Raw genomic sequence first — 19,543 nt, 5'->3', positions numbered from 1 at the left:
ACCCTAAAGCTTAACCCTAACCCTGACCATTACATTCTTTGCCTCAACTATTGCAATATTAACATCGCACGTTATAGTCGTGCGATGCACTCTTTTCATGTGCATTCACCTGTATAGGAACGACCTTGTGCACAGAAAATAGGGAAAGGATTTAGCATAACAAAGGAACAAGCTCTGAGATCCAGCGTGAAAGTCATGGAGCGTGAAATTGCTTATTTACATAACAAGGCCTAGCATTTTTTAGAGCCAACGCCCTTAATATCAGAATAGTTGATCACAGGATTGCCATGCCTAAACCTAACACTAATCCTAATCCTAAAAAAGCTTACCTAACTCTAACCCTAACGCTGACTCTAAACTTAATCCCAACCCTAAACCTAACCCTAACCCTAACCCTAAACCTAACACTAACCTAATCCTAAAAATGCGGGCTAGCGGTGGTTCGGACTGACAGTGTTTCGGACTGACGGGGAGACCCCAAATTTTGGAGGTGAAAAATATTGTTGAGATGAAGTGACCATTTTTTTATCATTTTATATAACTGCTACTAAGTGAATGACTGAATGAACAGATTTTGCCAATCACCCACAGAATTTTGTCTCACAAAGTTGCTCATAAATATTGCTCACTCCAGAGTCTAGAACTAACTGCAGTTCCAAAATTCATGAGTGAAAAAGTTTGATAATGTGCTTTTGGGGAGTGATTCACCCCCAAACCTGAGTTAATGCCATCCCTGCCAATATGTGTGATGTGGGTGGAATAGTTACGCGATTGGGTGGCATGGTTTGTAGTAGATAGTAGATACTGTATACAAGATGTTCCTGTTCAAGATTTATAACTCTGTGGTCTTTCCCTGTCTTATTTCTGACTAAAAAACTCCTTTTGTAATTAAGAAAAAATTGATAAAAATGGATAAGTTGGTTTTTGCCTCTGAACTCGGCTACATTTGGACCTGGCACACCCCCTCCTTGTATAATTGACAGGACAGAAAAACAGAATCTAAATTTGTGTTTCAATCTTTTTCTATGTATTCTAAGCAGCTAGATGTAAGCTGTGACCAAAAAGAGATCTGGTTTTCTCTGCACTCAAGATGATGGGAGATGATGTGACACCAGATGATCAAACCAATAGAGATATCTTAACAGGTAATATATATAATTTATTTACAGGTCTATAAATTCATTCATTTTTGTCTCGCCTGAACTTTGTTCAGGATGGGACTTAGTAATCACTATTTCTGTCTGTCTGTGTGTGTGGATGTGGGGGGGGGTGTGGAGGGTGTGTGTGTGGATGTATGTGTGTCCGTCCGGAGCTGTATCTGGGGAACCGTAAGACTTACGGCGACGCTACTTGGTGGGAGGAAGGGTATCCAAGTTTGCTCCGTAACCGTATGTTTTTGGGGAAAAATATGCAAATCAACATAGCTAATTTGCATAATTTATGCGAAAATCAGCGCAAATTGATAGCGGAGTTTGTGGACAGACTATCTCAAGATCCGTCAGGCGCATGGTAACGAAACCTGGTGGCAGCTATGATACACATCTGCTGATCACCTGATTAGTTTTTCGGCGAAAAGTATGCGCATTTAGTTGTTAATTTGCATAATTTATGCGAACGATTCTACAAATATGGTTGGAAATCTGAAGAAATCCGCCTTGTGGAGCTGTATCTGGGGGATTCGTAAGATCCCTAAGCCCTATGATGATGAAACGTGGTAGGGGGTAGTATGACCAGAGGATCTCAACCCGATTCGATTTTCAGCGCAAAATATGGTAATGAAGTACCTAATTTGCATAATTTATGCATAAAATGCAAAAACCTATTTTCTCGGAGACTAGGGGTCGCACGTTCTTCAAACTTGGTGGGTGGGTGCATCTTCACCCCAGACAGAACAAGTTTGTATTGGTTATGCGTCAAGGTCACCCAAGGTCATCCAGGGGTCATCTGAGGTCAAATGACTAAAAACTGTCGTATGGGCACGAAACTTGGTGGGTACGGTCAACATAATGTGGTAGGGGGTAGTATGACCAGAGGATGCACACTAGTACCCCCCCCCCCCATGTGGCCCCTCCCACATACTCAAAGTTGAGGGGGGGGTCAAAAATTTAATGAAATATTGTTTTTATATTGCGCATTACATATATCAATTTCGGTCATGTAGGCCAAAGCATTAGGCCAAAAAAAGACTTTGAAGAATGTCTCTCATGTACAAAAGTATAGGAAACTGAACATTTAAAACCACCTTTTTAGGGTGAAGGAAGCATTAAAAAAAAATGTCTAAAACGGGTTTTTATGTCAAAAATGTCTCTGTTGGGGTGCTACATCGAGTCAAATGTTCGGAAGATTATTTCGGGGTCATCTGAGGTCACCCAGGGGTCATCTGAGGTCAAATTACTAAAACTGTCGATGGGCATGAAACTTGGTGGGTACAATCAACATTTAGAGTCAAATGTTCGGAAGATTATTTCAGGGTCATCTGAGGTCACCCAGGGGTCATCTAAGGTCAAATTACTAAAACTGTCGTATGGGCATGAAACTTGGTGGGTACAATCAACATTTAGAGTCAAATGTTCGGAAGATTATTTCGGGGTCATCCGAGGTCACCCAGGGGTCATCTAAGGTCAAACTACTAAAAACTGTCGTATGGGCATGAAATTTGGTGGGTACAGTCAACATTTAGAGTCAAAGTTTCAGAAGGTAATTTCGGGGTCATCCAAGGTCACACAGGGGTCATCTGAGGTCACATTACTAAAAACTGTCATATGGGCATGAAACTTGGTGGGTACAGTCAACATTTAGAGTCAAAGTTTCGGAAGGTAATTTAGGGGTCATCCAAGGTCACCCAGGGGTCATCTGAGGTCAAATTACTAAAAACTGTCATATGAGCATGACACTTAGTGGTTACAGTCAACATTAAGAGTGAAATTTTTGGAAGGGTATTTCGGGGTCACCCAGAGGTCATCTGAGGTCAAATTACTAAAAACTGTAGTATGGGCATGAAACTTGGTGGGTACAGTCAACATTTAGAGCCAAATTTTTGGAAGGTCATTTTTGGGTCATCCAAGGTCACCCAGGGGTCATCTGAGGTCAAATTACTTGAAACTGTTATATGGGCATGAAACTTGGTGGGTACAGTCAACATTTAGAGTCATATTTTGTGGAAAGTCATTTCGGGGTCATCCAAGGTCACTCAGGGGTCATCTGAGTTCACATTACTAAAAACTGTCGTATGGGCATGACACTAAGTGGTCACTGTCAACATTAAGAGTCAAATTTTTGGAAGGGCATTTCGGGGTCACTCAGGGGTCATCTGAGGTCAAATTACTAAAACTGTTGTATGGGCATGAAACTTGGTGGGTACAGTCAACATTTAGAGCCAATTTTTGGAAGGTCATTTTGGGATCATCGAAGGTCATCCATGGGAATGACAACTGGTGGTTACAGTCAACCTTTAAAGTCAAATTTTTGGAAGGTCATTTCAGGAACATCTGAGGTCACCCATGGGTCATCTGTGGTCAAATTTCTAAAACTGTCACAGGGGCATGAAACTTGGTGGGTACAGTCATCATTTAGAGCCAAATTTTTGGACAGTCATTGCAAGGTCATCTGAGGTCACTCAGAGGTCATCTGAAGTCAAATTACTAAAAACTGTTGTATGGGCATGAAACTTGGTGGGTACAGTCAACATTTAGAGTCAATTTTTGGAAGGTCATTTTGGGATCATCGAAGGTCATCCATGGGCATGACACCTGGTGGTTACAGTCAACATTTAAAGTCAAATTTTTTGCAGGTCATTTCAGGAACATCTGAGGTCACCCATGGGTCATCTGTGGTCAAATTTCTAAAAACTGTCACAGGGGCATGAAACTTGGTGGGTACAGTCATCATTTAGAGCCAAATTTTTGGACAGTCATTGCAAGGTCATCTGAGGTCACTCAGAGGTCATCTGAACTCAAATGACTAAAAACTGTTGTATGGGCATGACATGTACAGTCAACATTTAGAGCCCAATTTTTGGAAGGTCATTTTGGGGTCAGTAGGGGTCATCTAAGGTCACATTAGTAAAAATTGTCGGATGGGCATGAAACTTCGTGGGTACAGTCACCATCAGCCAGGTAATTGTGCCCAGCCGAGACCCACCAAAATTTAGGGATCAAAGGTCAAATTCCAATATTGGTCCAATCAAGCTCAAATTGAACAGGCAAATCGCCATGGGTTGTTGCAGGTTCATTTACTTCTACCAAAAGTAATCGTAAAAGCAGGCGATCGCGAAAGCAGGCGAGACTCGTGGTTCGAGAACCGCCTTGTTTATAGTTTTATTTTCTCACTTTAATATAGATTTCTATTTTTCTGAAGCCATCTGACCATTTCTCTACAAAAATGATGGATTTGTATCTATTATTATTAACATTTCTTTGGTTTGAAAAAGGATCCATACAATCAATTTCTGATCTTTATATGGGTCACAATCTTATTGAAGTCATTCAAAGAACTTGTGATTGAGTTTGATATTCCCAGTTATGACAGGAGGAAGTATAATTCCTAAAAACCAGGTTTGAAAAAATGAACCAATTTCATATTATAAGATTGTACATCAGTAAGATATGTGTTATGCAACCATGAAAAGTTGCAATTTGGTAGCTTTGAGACATGGCTGCTGAGTTGATGCCAGGAGTTGATGTACTTTACTTTGTTTGCTGCCCACTTTACAAGCCAGTAGTATGCCCTCAAGTTTGTGAACAGGTGTGTGTGAAATAAAGAAAACCAACGCAGCAGCCAGGATGTCACGAAATTACAAACTTGCGACTTAACGCTCATTTCATAAGTGGTACCAGTTTACATATTATTCAGGATGACATTTTTGAACATTATTTTAATTCTTTGTGTGATACAGGAAAGTTCCCAGGCATCATCATGCCTATTCAATTTTGCTCCTTTGTACTTGTATTTTGTAAACTCCATGATCCCAGCAGACACAAAATGTTCCACAGAAACATTTAAATGCTGGGTTATCAGGTTATTTAAAAGTGTATAAAATGCTTGGCTAGAAAAAGCATTTTTGAAAACCTAATTAAAACATCCTGATATAATTCTAAAGAGTTGATAAAATATTTTGCAAAATTATTTGCCAAAAATATCTTACAAAAACATTCTTACAACATTTGTGATACATACATGTATTTGTAGTGGTTTTTCAAATAGAAAACATTTTAAAAATGTTTTCACAACCTGACATTTAAATGTTATTGAAACATTTTGAATGTTATTAAAACATTTTACCAAAGCCAAAGCATGTTTATAAGATGTTTATGATGTTTTAAAAACATTTTTATGTTTGCTGGGATTGCCTGTCAAGAATATTTATTATTAACATTTATTTTTGCTCTTTTAGCGTTGGGTTCCAAGCCAAACACATTAATATATTCCTTTTGTGTTTAGGTCAATTAGCATTATACCGAGTTTTATACTGAGCACCTCCAGTGGCGGCGCCATGGGGGGCATAAGGGGGCAAATGTGCCCTAGTCAGAACTCTTGCCCCCCCTGTTGCCCCCCATTAAAAACCCAAAATCATGAAAATTGCCACTTTTTGCAGCAATTTTGCACAAAATTTATTGATTTTGCCCCCCCTCAATGCCCCCCGAAAAACATTCCTGGCGCCACCACTGAGCACCTCGCATTACCTCGCTAATCCACCTTCATCCACAATCCACATTTTAATTCTGTCACCTTCATTGGGTTGGTTCCACTGTGCTGTAAATGCAGGGTAACAACTTGAAGGTCACAAAAACTATATTTTTGACTCTCCCCACTAAATACATTGTATGTGGGTAGTGAATTGTCACCCTGCATTTACAGTGCAGTAGAAATGACCTGAAGAAGGTGAGAAGAGGACTAAAATGTGGGTGAAGGTGAAAGCGAGGTAATGCGAGGTGCGTGCTCGGTATAAACACGCTGTTTTTCAGTGTAAATCAATGGTCGAAAATTCGAAATATAACTCTCCATTATTGTACTGGGTATGGCACCCCAAATGTAGACATGCAGAGGCAACAGTGTTTGTGGGTGTTTGGTGTTTGCATTAAAATAAAACAAGTTTACAAACAAAATAACATTTTCCCATTTTGCCTTAGAACCTCCAACTATTGAGTCAGTAGGATTCTCAGCTCAGCAATTAGTGTCAAATACCAGGGTTTTGATTACCATGATTGCCCTGTGAGCCCATATATATATATGCTATGCTGCTGAGATCTGAAGTTCAATGCCAGATAGACTGAGAACTCAGTAGACTGTACTAGACTCTGTCACAGGACCGCAGCGGACTAAGACTATTTTAAACTGGGACAAAATGCTGCAGTCTGGGCCCTCACAGACTTAGCGGACGCAATGGGTGAGCCCAGCCCAGCCCCTGTACGCAGGGAGGCGGGTGTGGCCCCACCCCTCCCCCAAATGTGCAAAATTATCAGTCCCAAAATACCAAAATAATCAGGTGTTTTACGTTTTTTTGGTCAAAAAAGGTCAAAATTTGGGGGAGAAGTTCCACTTTCACAAAATTGGCCCTCCCTTCTTGAAAAAAGTACACTTTTTCAAAATCAGCACTCCCCCATACACATCCTGCGTTCGGGCCTGGTCCAGCCCAGCCCAGCCCAGCCCAGTCCAAAGGGCACCGAGTACAAAAACCTCTCTGGATAGTACACTATCAAAAGAGCACAAAAGTAAGAGGCTAGGACAGATGTGACACAGAATGGATGGACAAAATCAGGGCCGGAGTCCTGGCCATAGCAAGGAGCTGCCACAGCCAAAATACAAACCGGGGGGGGGGGGGAAGGTGGTGGGTCTTTTGGAGCTGCAAACCGGGTTGTGAACAAACTCAAAATCAAGGGTTGGCTTTTTGGTTGAAAATCGCCTGAAAAAACAGAAATGAGGAATGAGCAATTTTTGGGTCTTTTAGAGCTGAAATTATCAAAATCCAAATACCTGTATGGTCATTTGTGTTGAGTGCCCCCGAATACAAATATGTGCCAAAATTGGATTTAATAACATTTATGAAGAAAAACAACAAATTTCCCAAAAAGTAGGGCAACCCTCCCCTGCCACACTGCTTGCTACTGTCCTGGACAAAATACAGTGATGTTGGTTAGCTTCCGTGCGTGCCGGTTGGCTGAATGAGAAAATCCAAGTTTCCAAGCTGTTCACCGGCAAACCTCCAGCAGTTTAATTGGGCCTGTGTTAGAGTCTAGATTGTTAGCAAGCAGCTGTGACAGCTTAATGCATCAGTGTTGAAGCATAGGCCAAAGACATGAAGAAGACTTTGCAATTATATAGGTGGCTGGTAATTTTAGTAGGAAGTGAAGTACACAATCCATTTTTCATAGTATTGTCATCAGAACACAGACCTCGATCTTTTCTAGGGTCTGTGATCAGACCCCGGGATCAGACCATGTTTTTGTCTCAGGTATTTGGAATATGAGTAGGGATCCATATAGGACTTCATGTGTACAGGTGCTATGGTGTATGGTTGACTGTTGATACAATATTTTAGAACATGAAATCCCCGGATGAAATCCAGGGATGAAATAGGAACAGCTAGTACAGGACATGAGAACTAGTATTACCCTTGTTTGACTAGCTTCAGGTAAGTTCAACTGCTGTGTAGTACAGGGTGCTATATGGGTTTGGGATTTTGTTGCTACATTTTTAGTGGAACCAATGTTTTGGCATCCTTAAACCTGAAAGGATAAAAATTTGATTGGTTCCATTTTTTTCATTGCCCCCTGTGGTTCCCAAGAGGGGTCGAAGGTCACAGTGTGGCCAAAACTTAAAAATAGTTCCATCGTGCTGCATATCAAATTGTTCCTCTCATCACAGGGAATAAAAAAGTTACTTGTCATATTCTTATGCAGTACTTAGTTCAGGAGTTATAAGGTTGAATAGGTCAAATGTCAAAACTTTCTTACACAGGTCAAAATTTAAAATGGTCCGATTTCATCAAAACTGATGTCAAATTACTCCCTAACATAAGAAATCACAAACATATACTTAATTTACAATTTTGGTGCAATTTGTATTGTCATGCCCCCCGATTCCAAGCTTATACATTTTTCAAACAAATTATTTTCGTTTGTCGAGAGGAGTAATTTGAGACAAAACGCAATTTAATCGGTGCATTATAAAAATTTGGCCTATATGCATGAGATATTTGTCATTTGACCTAATTTACTCTGTAACTCTTGAACTATAAGCACCCTAGTGCAATATGACAAATTCTGACTTTCAATATTCCTAGCAATGAGAGGAACAATTAAGTTGAGGTAGACCCCTATATAAACAACATGGTAGAACAAATTTTACATTTTGGCCCCCAATATGACCTCCGACCTCTCATGGGAAGCTAAGGGGGCATAGAAAAAAGGAACCAATTCTAGTTTTATCATTTGAGGTGTAAGAATGCCAAAAATCAGCACAGTGGTTCCACAAATGTAGCAAGATAAAATGCTAACTCAAATATCACTACATAGCGCCCTGTACTAGTGAGCGAGCATCAACTTTGTGAAGACAAATTCAAAACAAAGGTCTGTCAGTGATTTGAGGCCAAAGAAAGGAAGTCATTGGTTGAGAGAAGCAGAAGCCCCTCATATAATGGGGGTCATTCGGTGAGACTGGGGGAGGGGAGTCACTGCACTGCGTAGGGATCAGTCTACCCCTGGCCTGAAAATAAATGCCTTATAATCCTTATTATGTGACACATTCTTCAGAGTTCAAATTGAAGTCTACTATTATATCAAGCATTTAATAGTGTTATCATATAAAATTAAATAAATGCATAAATTATGTTCAGGGTACGATAGAAAGAGCCATCAGTAATTAAAAGGGCATGGACAGAGCTATTTGCTGTAGAAGTGATGATGTAACAGGATTAATTACCATAGCAATAGGTTTAAACAATTTTTGAATATATCACCCTGCACTACAAGCAGGTTGCGCTCATCACCTGTATATGTCTGCAATCATTGATTGAATACAATACCACTCTTTTCAAAGATAAATCATTCTATAGAATTTATACAATACAGGCCTTTTCCCTTGTTTTGACATATATGTGGTTCAATACATTACATAGGTACCTGTGAACGTTGTAGCGCATGCGATATATTCAGAAAATGTATTCATCTAATTGCTATGGTAGTTAATCTGATTATTACCACTTCTAGGGTGAATAGATGGTGTGTTTAATGTTTTTTCTGTTTTTAGTCTTTAGTTTCAAGTGGCTTCTTAAAAGTGAATAAACATTACAAGTATGGAAGCAACCAACATGACCAGAGGCAACTTGTTAACTTCTCAATAATGCATGATTGGTCAAATTGAGAGAATGTGGCAAGCAGTTCGGCTTTTGGCAATTTGGATTATTAAATGGACAAAATGGTCCGATTTTGATCTGGGTTTCGGTGGTAGTTCCATACTTCAATGGTTTGACAGACCATTGATCTGTTGGCAGACTTGTTTTTTGCCCACATGTTAAATATCATTCAAGACAATTTATACAGGGTATGTCAGGATTTATTGGCATAACATTCTGTGCATGAACTAACTCAGTAAATAGATATCATTATGTTTACACAAACACAAAACATCTGAAATCCCTCAATGCCACTTGACAGAGAAAACCTTGAAAACTTTGGTGAAAGTGATGGACTTTAATAACTACTTTAGTATTATATTAATAATTATTATGAGGATAGGTGTGATGGTGTACAATGCATAATGCGGATTATATACTAGTAATTCAATCAAAAAGATTAATATTTCAATCTTTGGCCAATTGCACTGAGTTAGGGATAAATCATTTTTGACTGAATTTTCAGTTGAATGATTTCAATTTTTATTGTTTTATCAATCAAAACTCAAGAGGACGGTGATAATTCTCAAAATCTTTTAGTGAATATTCAGTAGCTAGGATTGATTTTCATTGTTAATTAAAACCTGAGAGGTATAATAGTCTCAGATTAAAACGTCATATGACATCTGACTGTGAAAACTAACATTTTGTGGAAAAGAATTACATGTTGTACAAATATTTCTTCCTAATGGAAATGTTACAACAATTGCTTTTAAAACTAGAGCGGTTCTCGGGTTGCGCGGTTTTCGGCATACGCGGTTGGTGTGTAAGGTTGTTGGGTGATGGTATGGTAGTGGTTGTGTTTAGATGTGAGTTTCTTTTCAGAACCCTGTATGGGCGAAGCCTGGATGGTGGATGGGGAGTGTGGGGTGATTAAAGAAGGAAATAATATGGAAATGTAATAGGCCGCTCGGCTGTGTAATGTTTATGTTTTACAAGATGCCCAGAGCACGGGTTGGGATATGGGATATCCCTCGTGGTGTCGAGTTCACAACAGGTGTTGGTATTGCTTTACCAAAACAACCCGAGCCGTGTGGTGGAAGTTCAGTTTGTATGTATAGACAGTTTCCTAGCAATATTGACTGTACCCACCAAGTTTCATGCCCATACGACAGATGTTAGTCATTTGACCTCAGATGACCCCTAAGTGACCATGGATTACCCCCAAAATGACCTTCCAAACATTTGACTCTTAATGTTGACTGTACTCACCAAATTTCATGCTGTTATGTCAGTTTTTAGTAATTTGACATCAGATGACCCCTGGGTGACCTCGGTTGACACCGAAACGACCTTCCAATAATTTGAATCTAAATGTTGACTATACCCACCAAGTTTCGAGCCCATATAACAGTTTTTAGTAATTTGACCTCAAATGCCCCTGGGTGACCTCGGATGACCTCGAAATGACCTTCCAAAAATTTTACTCTAAGTATTGACTATACCCACCAAGTTTCGTGCCATTATGACAGTTTGTTAGTCATTTGACCTCAGATGAACCCTGGGTGACCTTGGATGACCCCGAAATCTATTCAGCTCTACAAATACAACTGACCAAGTTTAGGCGATACACCATGTTGTTAAAACCCCTGTAGACCCTATATTAAATACTCGGCATCATCGCACATGTTGACTGCCAAACTTCATCACAACATAAACTTCGAAAACGATCCATTCATACTGTCCCATTTATTGATACCTTCTGTTTGTATCAATTGCCAGTGAGCAAAATACACGTGCTCTGTTCACTATACACAGCAAGGTATATAGGTAGCTATGTGCACGATATTACAACCTCTACCTTGCTGCATTTGATTTGCAGTTCTGACATCTGGCCTCACGCCGGTTTAACAACCAGGTCAGACCTTTGGAGCGGGGCTAGACAGGGATGACAAAATGCGGTGTCGTCATGAATAAATAAAATTTATTAAAACAAGGGTTGTCTGAGAAGAAAAAATGTGGAAAGGTGAAAAGCAAAATGAAAAAAAAGAGAAGAAAAACAGAAGGGAAAATGGGGAGAAAAGGGAGGAAATTATGATTTCCTTTCTCCATGCTCAAATTTAAATGTTGAGATTAAAGTTTTCATTTTTCGTTGGAAAGGGTGTGCCCGAGTGATTGCGTATTAAAACAAACGTTAACAAACAAAAACAAAATTCCCTGAATTGTTATGCCAAAATAAAAAAATTTAATCTTGTACATTTTTGGGTCTATGTAAAGTTTGGAAGGATTTTTGTTTCTTAAAAAAGAAAAAAAATCTGGGGTCATAATGAGTCAAAAGATGTCTTTTATACAGTAAATGAAGTAAAAATTATGATGCGCAGTGATTATGCCACGTTATTAAATTTCAAATCTTAATATTTTGTCTTTTTGTCAAAATTCAAAAAGTATTTAGTTTTGTTTAGTTGTGGCGTTAAAATACCCACACAATTAAGTTTCTGACGAAACAGTTCTTTCAGGGACACCCTGTATATAGCATGTTTGTACTACAGTATCGATTTTATTGAAGGTCACTGGTAAATAAACACTTGATAGTCTGTGCCTCGGGCCAGACTGTATGTGGCTATCAAGATGTTTGTTCGGATCGTCCGACACAAATTGGCTGTGTAGGAGACTAGGTATGTGCAAACAAATTAACGACTTTATAGCGGGCTCGAGTGTTTCCAAAAAGCAACACAAAAGCAAACAAAAAATACACCCATTGCCCGCTATTTACCGCATTTAAATGAACGACTCTAATCATGTACCGCATTTAAATGAACGACTCTAATCAGCTGCGGCAATTCCCCAATGGTGGATAGGCCTATACTATACACGTATTCTTATTCGTGCATTTGACGGACGTGGGTGTTTTTGTTTTGGTTAAATATCTCCTCTCCTGAACACATATTATTATAGAAAATCTATCTACTTCTTCATTCGATTACATACTATATACCCTGCAACTTTCAATCTATACAGTGGCTAGATAAACCCTTAAACGTGCGAACAAATATTGCAAAACAAAATTAAAGTATGGCTCTCCGCCTATGGCTCCGCCCATACAATGACAAGTAGATTTGAAATTAACCAGAGTATATTAAGACACCCCTATTTGTATAATGGTTGTGTCCTACCAAATCTGCTCAATTCACTGACAATTGAGTTGTTTTCAATCCCAACTTTTCAAGGCTAGTAATGATAATATCTTGAATACCTTTGCCAGCAAGGCCTGTCAGAGACTGCTGGGTCCAGTGAACTTCACAGTGTTGCCATGACATGTCAAAGCTGCACATTTGGGCTATTTTCAAATGGGTTGTGAAAAGAAAAGGTTACTGCACCGTATTAGAGCAGGGCTTTTGTACTACTTAATTTATGTGTGATATGTTTGTTTGTTTGTTTGTTTGTGATATGAACCGTTCGACGCAGTTTTGTGTTTTGTATTGGTACAGAGTGTCCCAGAATGATTTATACCGGGAAAGATGGAATTTTTTATGTATGAACCCCGGTGTATGAACGGCATTTCTATTGGTCATATTGTTTTGCATTTTAAGTTCTACATATATTTAGCTTTCTCAGATTTTTAGATTTTAAAATTCGACGTTTCTAGTAGAAGTTAGAGAGAATTGCGTAAAAAAAAAAAAAAAAAAAAAAAAAAAAAAAAACCTATTTTGAAAATCTGTAAAATTACTAACCGTTCAGCACAAAGTTATTTGGAAAATGTTATGCAGTATATTTGTTGTGTCTTGTTCTTACTTCTACTAAATAGTCGATATCTATCGTTTATTTATGATGTTACGAAGCAATCCTTGTATGGAATAAAAGGATTTGCTACACTTGAGTGACCTTAAACTATTCTTTCTTTGGCGGCAGTTTTGAAGCCAATTACTGCGGTGTGTGAGTTTCTTCATTTGAAATGCCAGCAGAGATGGATTTTTCATAAAAGTATAGAGAAGGTTCGTCCTTTGTGTCACAGCACGCATTTATGTCCACAGTATATTGGCAAACCCACAGCTATGTGACGAAGAAGATTAAAATTTACTGGGGCGGATGCTTGAGGAAGTTATATATATCCTCTGTAATAACGACATTTTTGGGTCAAAATTGGGGTAAAAATCACATAAAAAGTATGTTTTTCAACCTAAATATCGGATGTCATATTGAAATGTTTCACTTAATCCCATATCAAGAATTATTTTGCATTGTAAGCTCTACATGTGTGCCAAATTTGGCGTATTTCCTATAAAAGAATGTAGGATTTCTCCAATATATTGCACAGTGCGGCTGGACGATGGTGATAAAGGATCCATGTGTTATAATGCCTTTGCACTGTAAATTACACACATGCCGTTTTTGTCCATTTTCAGTAATAGCAATGTCACGCGAAAACAAATCAAGCTATTTCCATGAAAATCACAGAATAAGTAGGAGACATGTGTGGCATTGTATTGCATTTATTAAGATTAGATACACTGTTGACTATATATTTTTGATATTTTGTTCAAACCCGGTATAAATCATTCTGGGACACCTTGTACATTAAACCATATGGGTGAAAAATATTTTCACAGGCTTTTAAAGCCATAATGTGTGATTTACTCCATAACGAATTTCTACTTTTTGCATGATTGTAATGCCCAGTGGTATACTAAAATACCACATGAAAGACTAAAGCCTGAAGTGCTTTAATTACACTAAAATTAAAGTTTTTATATTAAATCCGGAGATCTCCAGTTTTATTCAAAGTTCATCGATCGAGTGATGGCTAAACACATCGTGTGTATGTGTATCATTGAATCAGTGATGTATAAGCGGTGTGCATATCGCTAATCTTACTAATCTGTTGTCTTGTTTGTACATCTAGAATTTAAAAGTGGTCCAGCCAAAAGTGGGGGTCTGGGGGTGAAACTCCCAGCGGGGTTTGAAGGGGTATAAGGGGTGAGGTCCCCTTAAAGCCTGAGTACTTTTGAAAATGAATGTACAATTTTAATGGTAAATTAATCCACCTTTTTCGTAATTGACCACTTTGTTATGTTGCCATTGGCCGCGTTTGGCTCTGCTAACTCCAATTATGTTAGCAAAGTGGAAAACTGAAAGCGAGGCCAAAGATGTAAATTTCATACTCCCAATTTATATATGCAAAGTTAATTTGCCAAGTAACTATAAGGACTATCTAACTGAGACTTGGTACATATGTAGTCAAAGCCCGGGGTCAAAGCACAATAGAAGTATATTGTGTGTAGCGTATTGCTAATTTTAATTTACATAATTAATTAGGGTTAATTTCTTGAAATTTTTTAAAATGAACTCTAATAGCCTCTAACTAATTATGCAGATTAAAATGAGCAAAATGCTAAACGTAATATACTGGGGAGACCAGGGCAAAGTGGACCAAATTTTTATTTGTCCAGCCCGAACAGGATTACAAAGCAAGGCAAGGCAAAACTTCTTTGACAATTTTCAGACCCCCCTCAGACCCCCCCTGTCCGAATAAGTTTTTTGGCCGGCACCTTCTCATTTTTTGGCCGATTTCAGTAAAAAAGGTGTCAAAATGTTCAGAAGTTCATCCTGCATCAAATAAGCTTGAGCCCTAATGAATCTGACACATCATGGTTGTATAACCCAGTACTATTTTCAGCTGATTTCCTCTTTTTTTATTCCTGAAATTTACGTGTTTTCAGCCCAATTTGAGCCATTTTACCCCAATTTGAAGAAAAATGATGTAAAAAATTTCAGATTGAAAATTTCAGACACGTGACTCATTCCCCTTGATCATGTCACATATAGGCATTGCGACAGGCTTTGTAAATTTTTTCATTGGTGCTCGATGAGTATCTTTAAAATCTTCATAAAAGAAAGTACAATGAATCAAAACAAAATCCTTTAAAGAGCAGCGGCGCGTAGGCTAATGCGCACATACTTATATGCACAGGTTCGTGAGACAAAACCTTTTTTGGGCCTAACTGTATCTCTAATCAGGTGTGCACATACTGTGCCTGTGGAGGTACTTAATTAACAGTGGGACTTTAAGGTAGAATATGCTGATTTACAAAGGGGCTTAGGGACCGTTCACAAACACTTGTAAGGGGGGGCCTGATGCAAAAAGGGGGGCTCTGAAAATTTTTGATCCTCCTAAGGGGGGGCCCTGAAAAAATTACCACAAATTTTCCTGGAAAAATTGAGTTTATATGCTTTTCTATGGGGTTGACCCATAATTTTCATGTCAAAAAGTGGGGGCCCTGAAATTTTCGAGGCCTGTAAAGGGGGGCCAGTAAAATTTTTCATGATAAATTTTTTTTGCATCAGGCCCCCCTCCCTTACAAGTGTTTGTGAACGGTCCCTTACTGCTAAGTAATTATACAATATACACATTAGAGGGTGACTAGACAATGTAATACATGAGAGCACACATTAAAAAACAATTTGACCAATTAAGTTTCAAGGCAAAAAGATAAAACATGCTCAAAGTATTTCCTATAAATTTCCAGAAAAATGACTCATATATTGTGGCAATTTGCACCTTAAAATTAGGGAAAATTGGGTGCATTTTTAGCAGTGTGTCATTTTTGCCATTGTTTACTGTGGCTTTGTGCCAATCACTGCACTGACAGCTTCTGGCAACACTGATATGCGGGGTAAGTTTTCACTCAATGGTAATGGTATGGGTATTTGCTTCAATTCAATTGCTTGACTTTAGTAAAGTGGTGTAATGCTGAAACCACTGACTCAATGGAGAGTGAATTCCACTCAAATATTGCTGTAAACTGTGCCACATGATATTATGTACTATAGAATGATTGGAACCATACAATCTGTTGAGACATTACTGGGATAAATATCTTGGATTATCATTTCTTAGATGTGTAGATCTGTATCTGTACTGAGTTTTACACCCAGGTTGTACACACAGGTTGTGATCAGGTAGGTTTTCTAAAAAGTCATGTTATTTAGTAATTTACTACAGTAGTAAAACTGGGACTGTGATGTGATGGCCTATATAATAGCTGTTTCATGTATACATGCATGCATGCATATATAACAAATAAGGTCCCCAACTTGTAGCTACTTGTCATTGATCCATTCATGAAATTTAGCCGAAATATCATCTTCAGGAGGACAAGACACAATGAGGCAGAATTCTGTCGGTCGGGGTTGGTGAATTTTGAAATATGTTTTGGACTTGATACTAGTGTTTAATTTTTTTCAAGGACATTTATAGGGGGATGTCATTTTTTTCGGAAGGAGGGTTATGAATATGTCAGTGACCGGAGTCAATTTTTTTGACCCCCTATCGCGGGCTATAATCTTTTTTTATAATCCTCCTATCGGGTCGAAAATTGTTATGGCCCCCTTTCTGCCTAACAGACTGAAGACACTAAGATGCACAGCACACAAAAAATTTAGTGTGAAGAAAGTGCATATTATACAATTTTGTTCACATTGCAAGTAAAGGCACATGGAGCGCGCTAAAATCGTGCATAACGTAAGATTGTGCTCACATTTTGATTGCAAGTTAAAAGAATGTGCATGCAGCACTCAAAAATTTTGCCAGCCCTTAATAATTTTATAACCCCCTATTTTGGTGTAAAAAAATTATGACCCCCCCTATTTTGATCTAAAAATTCTATGACCCCCAGTATATTCATGACCCCCCATTCCAAAGAAAATGACAGCCCCCCCCCTTATTGTTGAAGATATGAAAGAAAAAAACTCCAAACATTAAGTCATTTAGCTGTAATTGTAAAGAGAAATTTTGTTGACTTGGTTATTAATTCACTCCAAAGGTAATCTTTCACTCCAGGGATTACGTAACTTGGGACAGCCATATCTGGCCAATCAGGAGCCAGAATTCTAATCTGTGATGTGCCCCCGAGTCCCCGACTGATATGTCCTGTGATGTTACAGAGTGAAACCTGTATTGCCAAGATTAAGGGAGATGATCCAAGTCAAGTTTACCCAATTATCAGGCCCCACTCTCTCTCTCTCTCTCTCTCTTTCATGCGCACAGGCCAAACAAATATCCAAATTCCTGTCATTTGGGCATTTTCTGCCCCAAATAGTCTGTAATTAACATATTTTTACAGTGAATCCAGCCACAAATCTGCCAATTCCCCCTAAATTTGAATGCTTCTGCCGCCATTGCCTGGATTAATGCACTTTTTTTTACTGAAAACTGCATGTGATGATGTAAATCTGATTCACGTACTAGTACCCGCTGGAGCATGTCCAATTAAACGTAATTGGGTAAATTGGCATAGAATTCTACATTTTGAAACTTGAGAAAATAATGAATAATGAAAAAGTTATCTTAGTTTGTATTGTGGAAAATTTGTGACTGGGAAACTCAGAATTTACTTTGATCACATGGTTTGTGTTTTGATTGTACACACTGTGATTGTATACCAAGGCTGTTGTTTGGTAATCAAGGTTTTAATGAATGAAGAGGTGTGTCAAGGAAATACAGGATTCATTGATATTGTGGTGATTATGACAGTATAATTACAGCATCCCTCATTACAACAAAGTCAAGGTTAACTGAACAAAAAAGTGGCAAGATTAACGGATTTTGTGCAATTATTCAATAAAAAATATTGGATTTTTCAATCTGCTGCTGACTGCAGTTAGTTATGGGACAAATCTTTTTGGCTGAATATTGAGTCAAATGATTTTGACTTGAATATTTTACATCAAAAGAAGTGATTCTCAATCTTTTAGTGATTAAAGGTCAAGGAACAAATCTTTTCTGATTGAATATCCAGTCAAAATAATTGATTTTCATTGTTTTTCAATCTTTGCCAACTGTAGTTAGGGACTTGTAAATCCTTTCCTATTTAAAGATTGAAAATATTCACCATAAAAAGTTTGCAATCTCATTCCAACCATAATGCAACTGATTCCATTTTGGGGGGGCATGGAGGGCAAAGTGAATTTCAGGGGGGCAAAATTAAAAATTTTGCAAAATTGCTGCAAAAAGTGGAAATTTACGTAATTTTTTTTGGGGAGGCAAGAAAAATATTAGGGGAATTCCCCTTGCCCGCCCTCCCATAGCGAAGCCACTGCGTAGCGTATTGCAAAGGTGGAGGAGACTAAAGCCGTATTGACGAACACGAATGCGTTAAAAATGATGTATCCTACATTGTACATGTAGGTCCAGCACCCGGGGTACTCAGTACAAATGACCATACGGGACGTGCACGCAAACATGGGTAGCATTTTCAGCCTTCTGGTATATCAATGACCCCTTTTTCAAAGCCTATTTTGGTATAAAAAAAAATAATTTTTCAAAATTTTCTTAATTTTTTCGGAAAACAGCCCAATTTTTCTTTAATCTGGCCAAAATGTTCAAAATTTCCCCAAAATTTTGGTAAAATTTGTAAAAACTAAGACAATTTCAGGTAAATTCGGCCGAAAATTTTGACTTTTGGTATATCAATGGTTCAAATTTCTTGAAAAATTGGTATATTTATGGGTCTACTTCCAAAATCTCAGCGGCACGTCCCTACCAAAACCAAACTTGAGTACCCCCCCCCCTCCAGCATTGTAACCACTTGACTTGCTGTTATGAACTCTCACCCTCCTGATCATATTCATAAACATTCAATACTTGGTAGGCCTATATGTATACAAAAGCAGATGGTTGTAAAGTTTCAACAGGTCTATCTATCATGTCTGCAATATAATACAGTAATATGGCAAGATTGCCATGACTGAATAGAATGCTACAGGTCAAATTCTTGTCATCAATAGACATGATAGATAGTGTTGCTTGCTGGTTGGATGCCCATGTCATGTTGAATAGATAGCTGGGATAACGCACATACCATCAGCCTGATGATGATTGCCAGTCCTAAAGGGTGCATCGCGATCGGGTACTTGCAGAAGTACAGAAGTTACATGGGACTCACAAAAAAGTCAATAATTGCTGTAAATTAATACTGTTTAGCACAGGGGGAGGGGCTACGGGGCTAACTTTCAAAGCTTTCAAGGGAGGAATTTGATGAAAATATGCAAAAATTGTCTAAAAATTCAAATATCACAGGTGTGCAGCCAAACTAAACTGGTATATCAAATTTTCAAACTGAAATAAAAACCCAATTGTGATGTGATTTAGCTAAATGAGGCATTTGTTGCTAAATTTGTTGATTTCTGGAACTGTGTATTGTGTGTAAGTCCAAT

The 19,543-nt window shown here is 38.3% G+C and overlaps 1 protein-coding gene across 1 annotated transcript in view; it reads left to right on the top strand.

Annotated features, from left to right (window-relative positions):
* Positions 1–1,040: 1,040 nt before the first annotated feature.
* The window catches only part of LOC140151265 (uncharacterized), a 55,888-nt gene continuing 37,385 nt past the window's right edge, over positions 1,041–19,543 (top strand). Inside the window, exon 1 of the mRNA XM_072173541.1 lies at positions 1,041–1,145. Coding sequence (XP_072029642.1) covers positions 1,091–1,145 — 55 coding nt within the window. The 5' untranslated portion in view covers positions 1,041–1,090. The remainder of the gene's footprint in view (positions 1,146–19,543) is intronic.

The sequence above is a fragment of the Amphiura filiformis genome, chromosome 4 (genome assembly GCF_039555335.1).
Source record: "Amphiura filiformis chromosome 4, Afil_fr2py, whole genome shotgun sequence".
Classification (NCBI taxonomy): domain Eukaryota; kingdom Metazoa; phylum Echinodermata; class Ophiuroidea; order Amphilepidida; family Amphiuridae; genus Amphiura; species Amphiura filiformis.
This window is presented reverse-complemented; position numbering and strand designations above follow the sequence as displayed.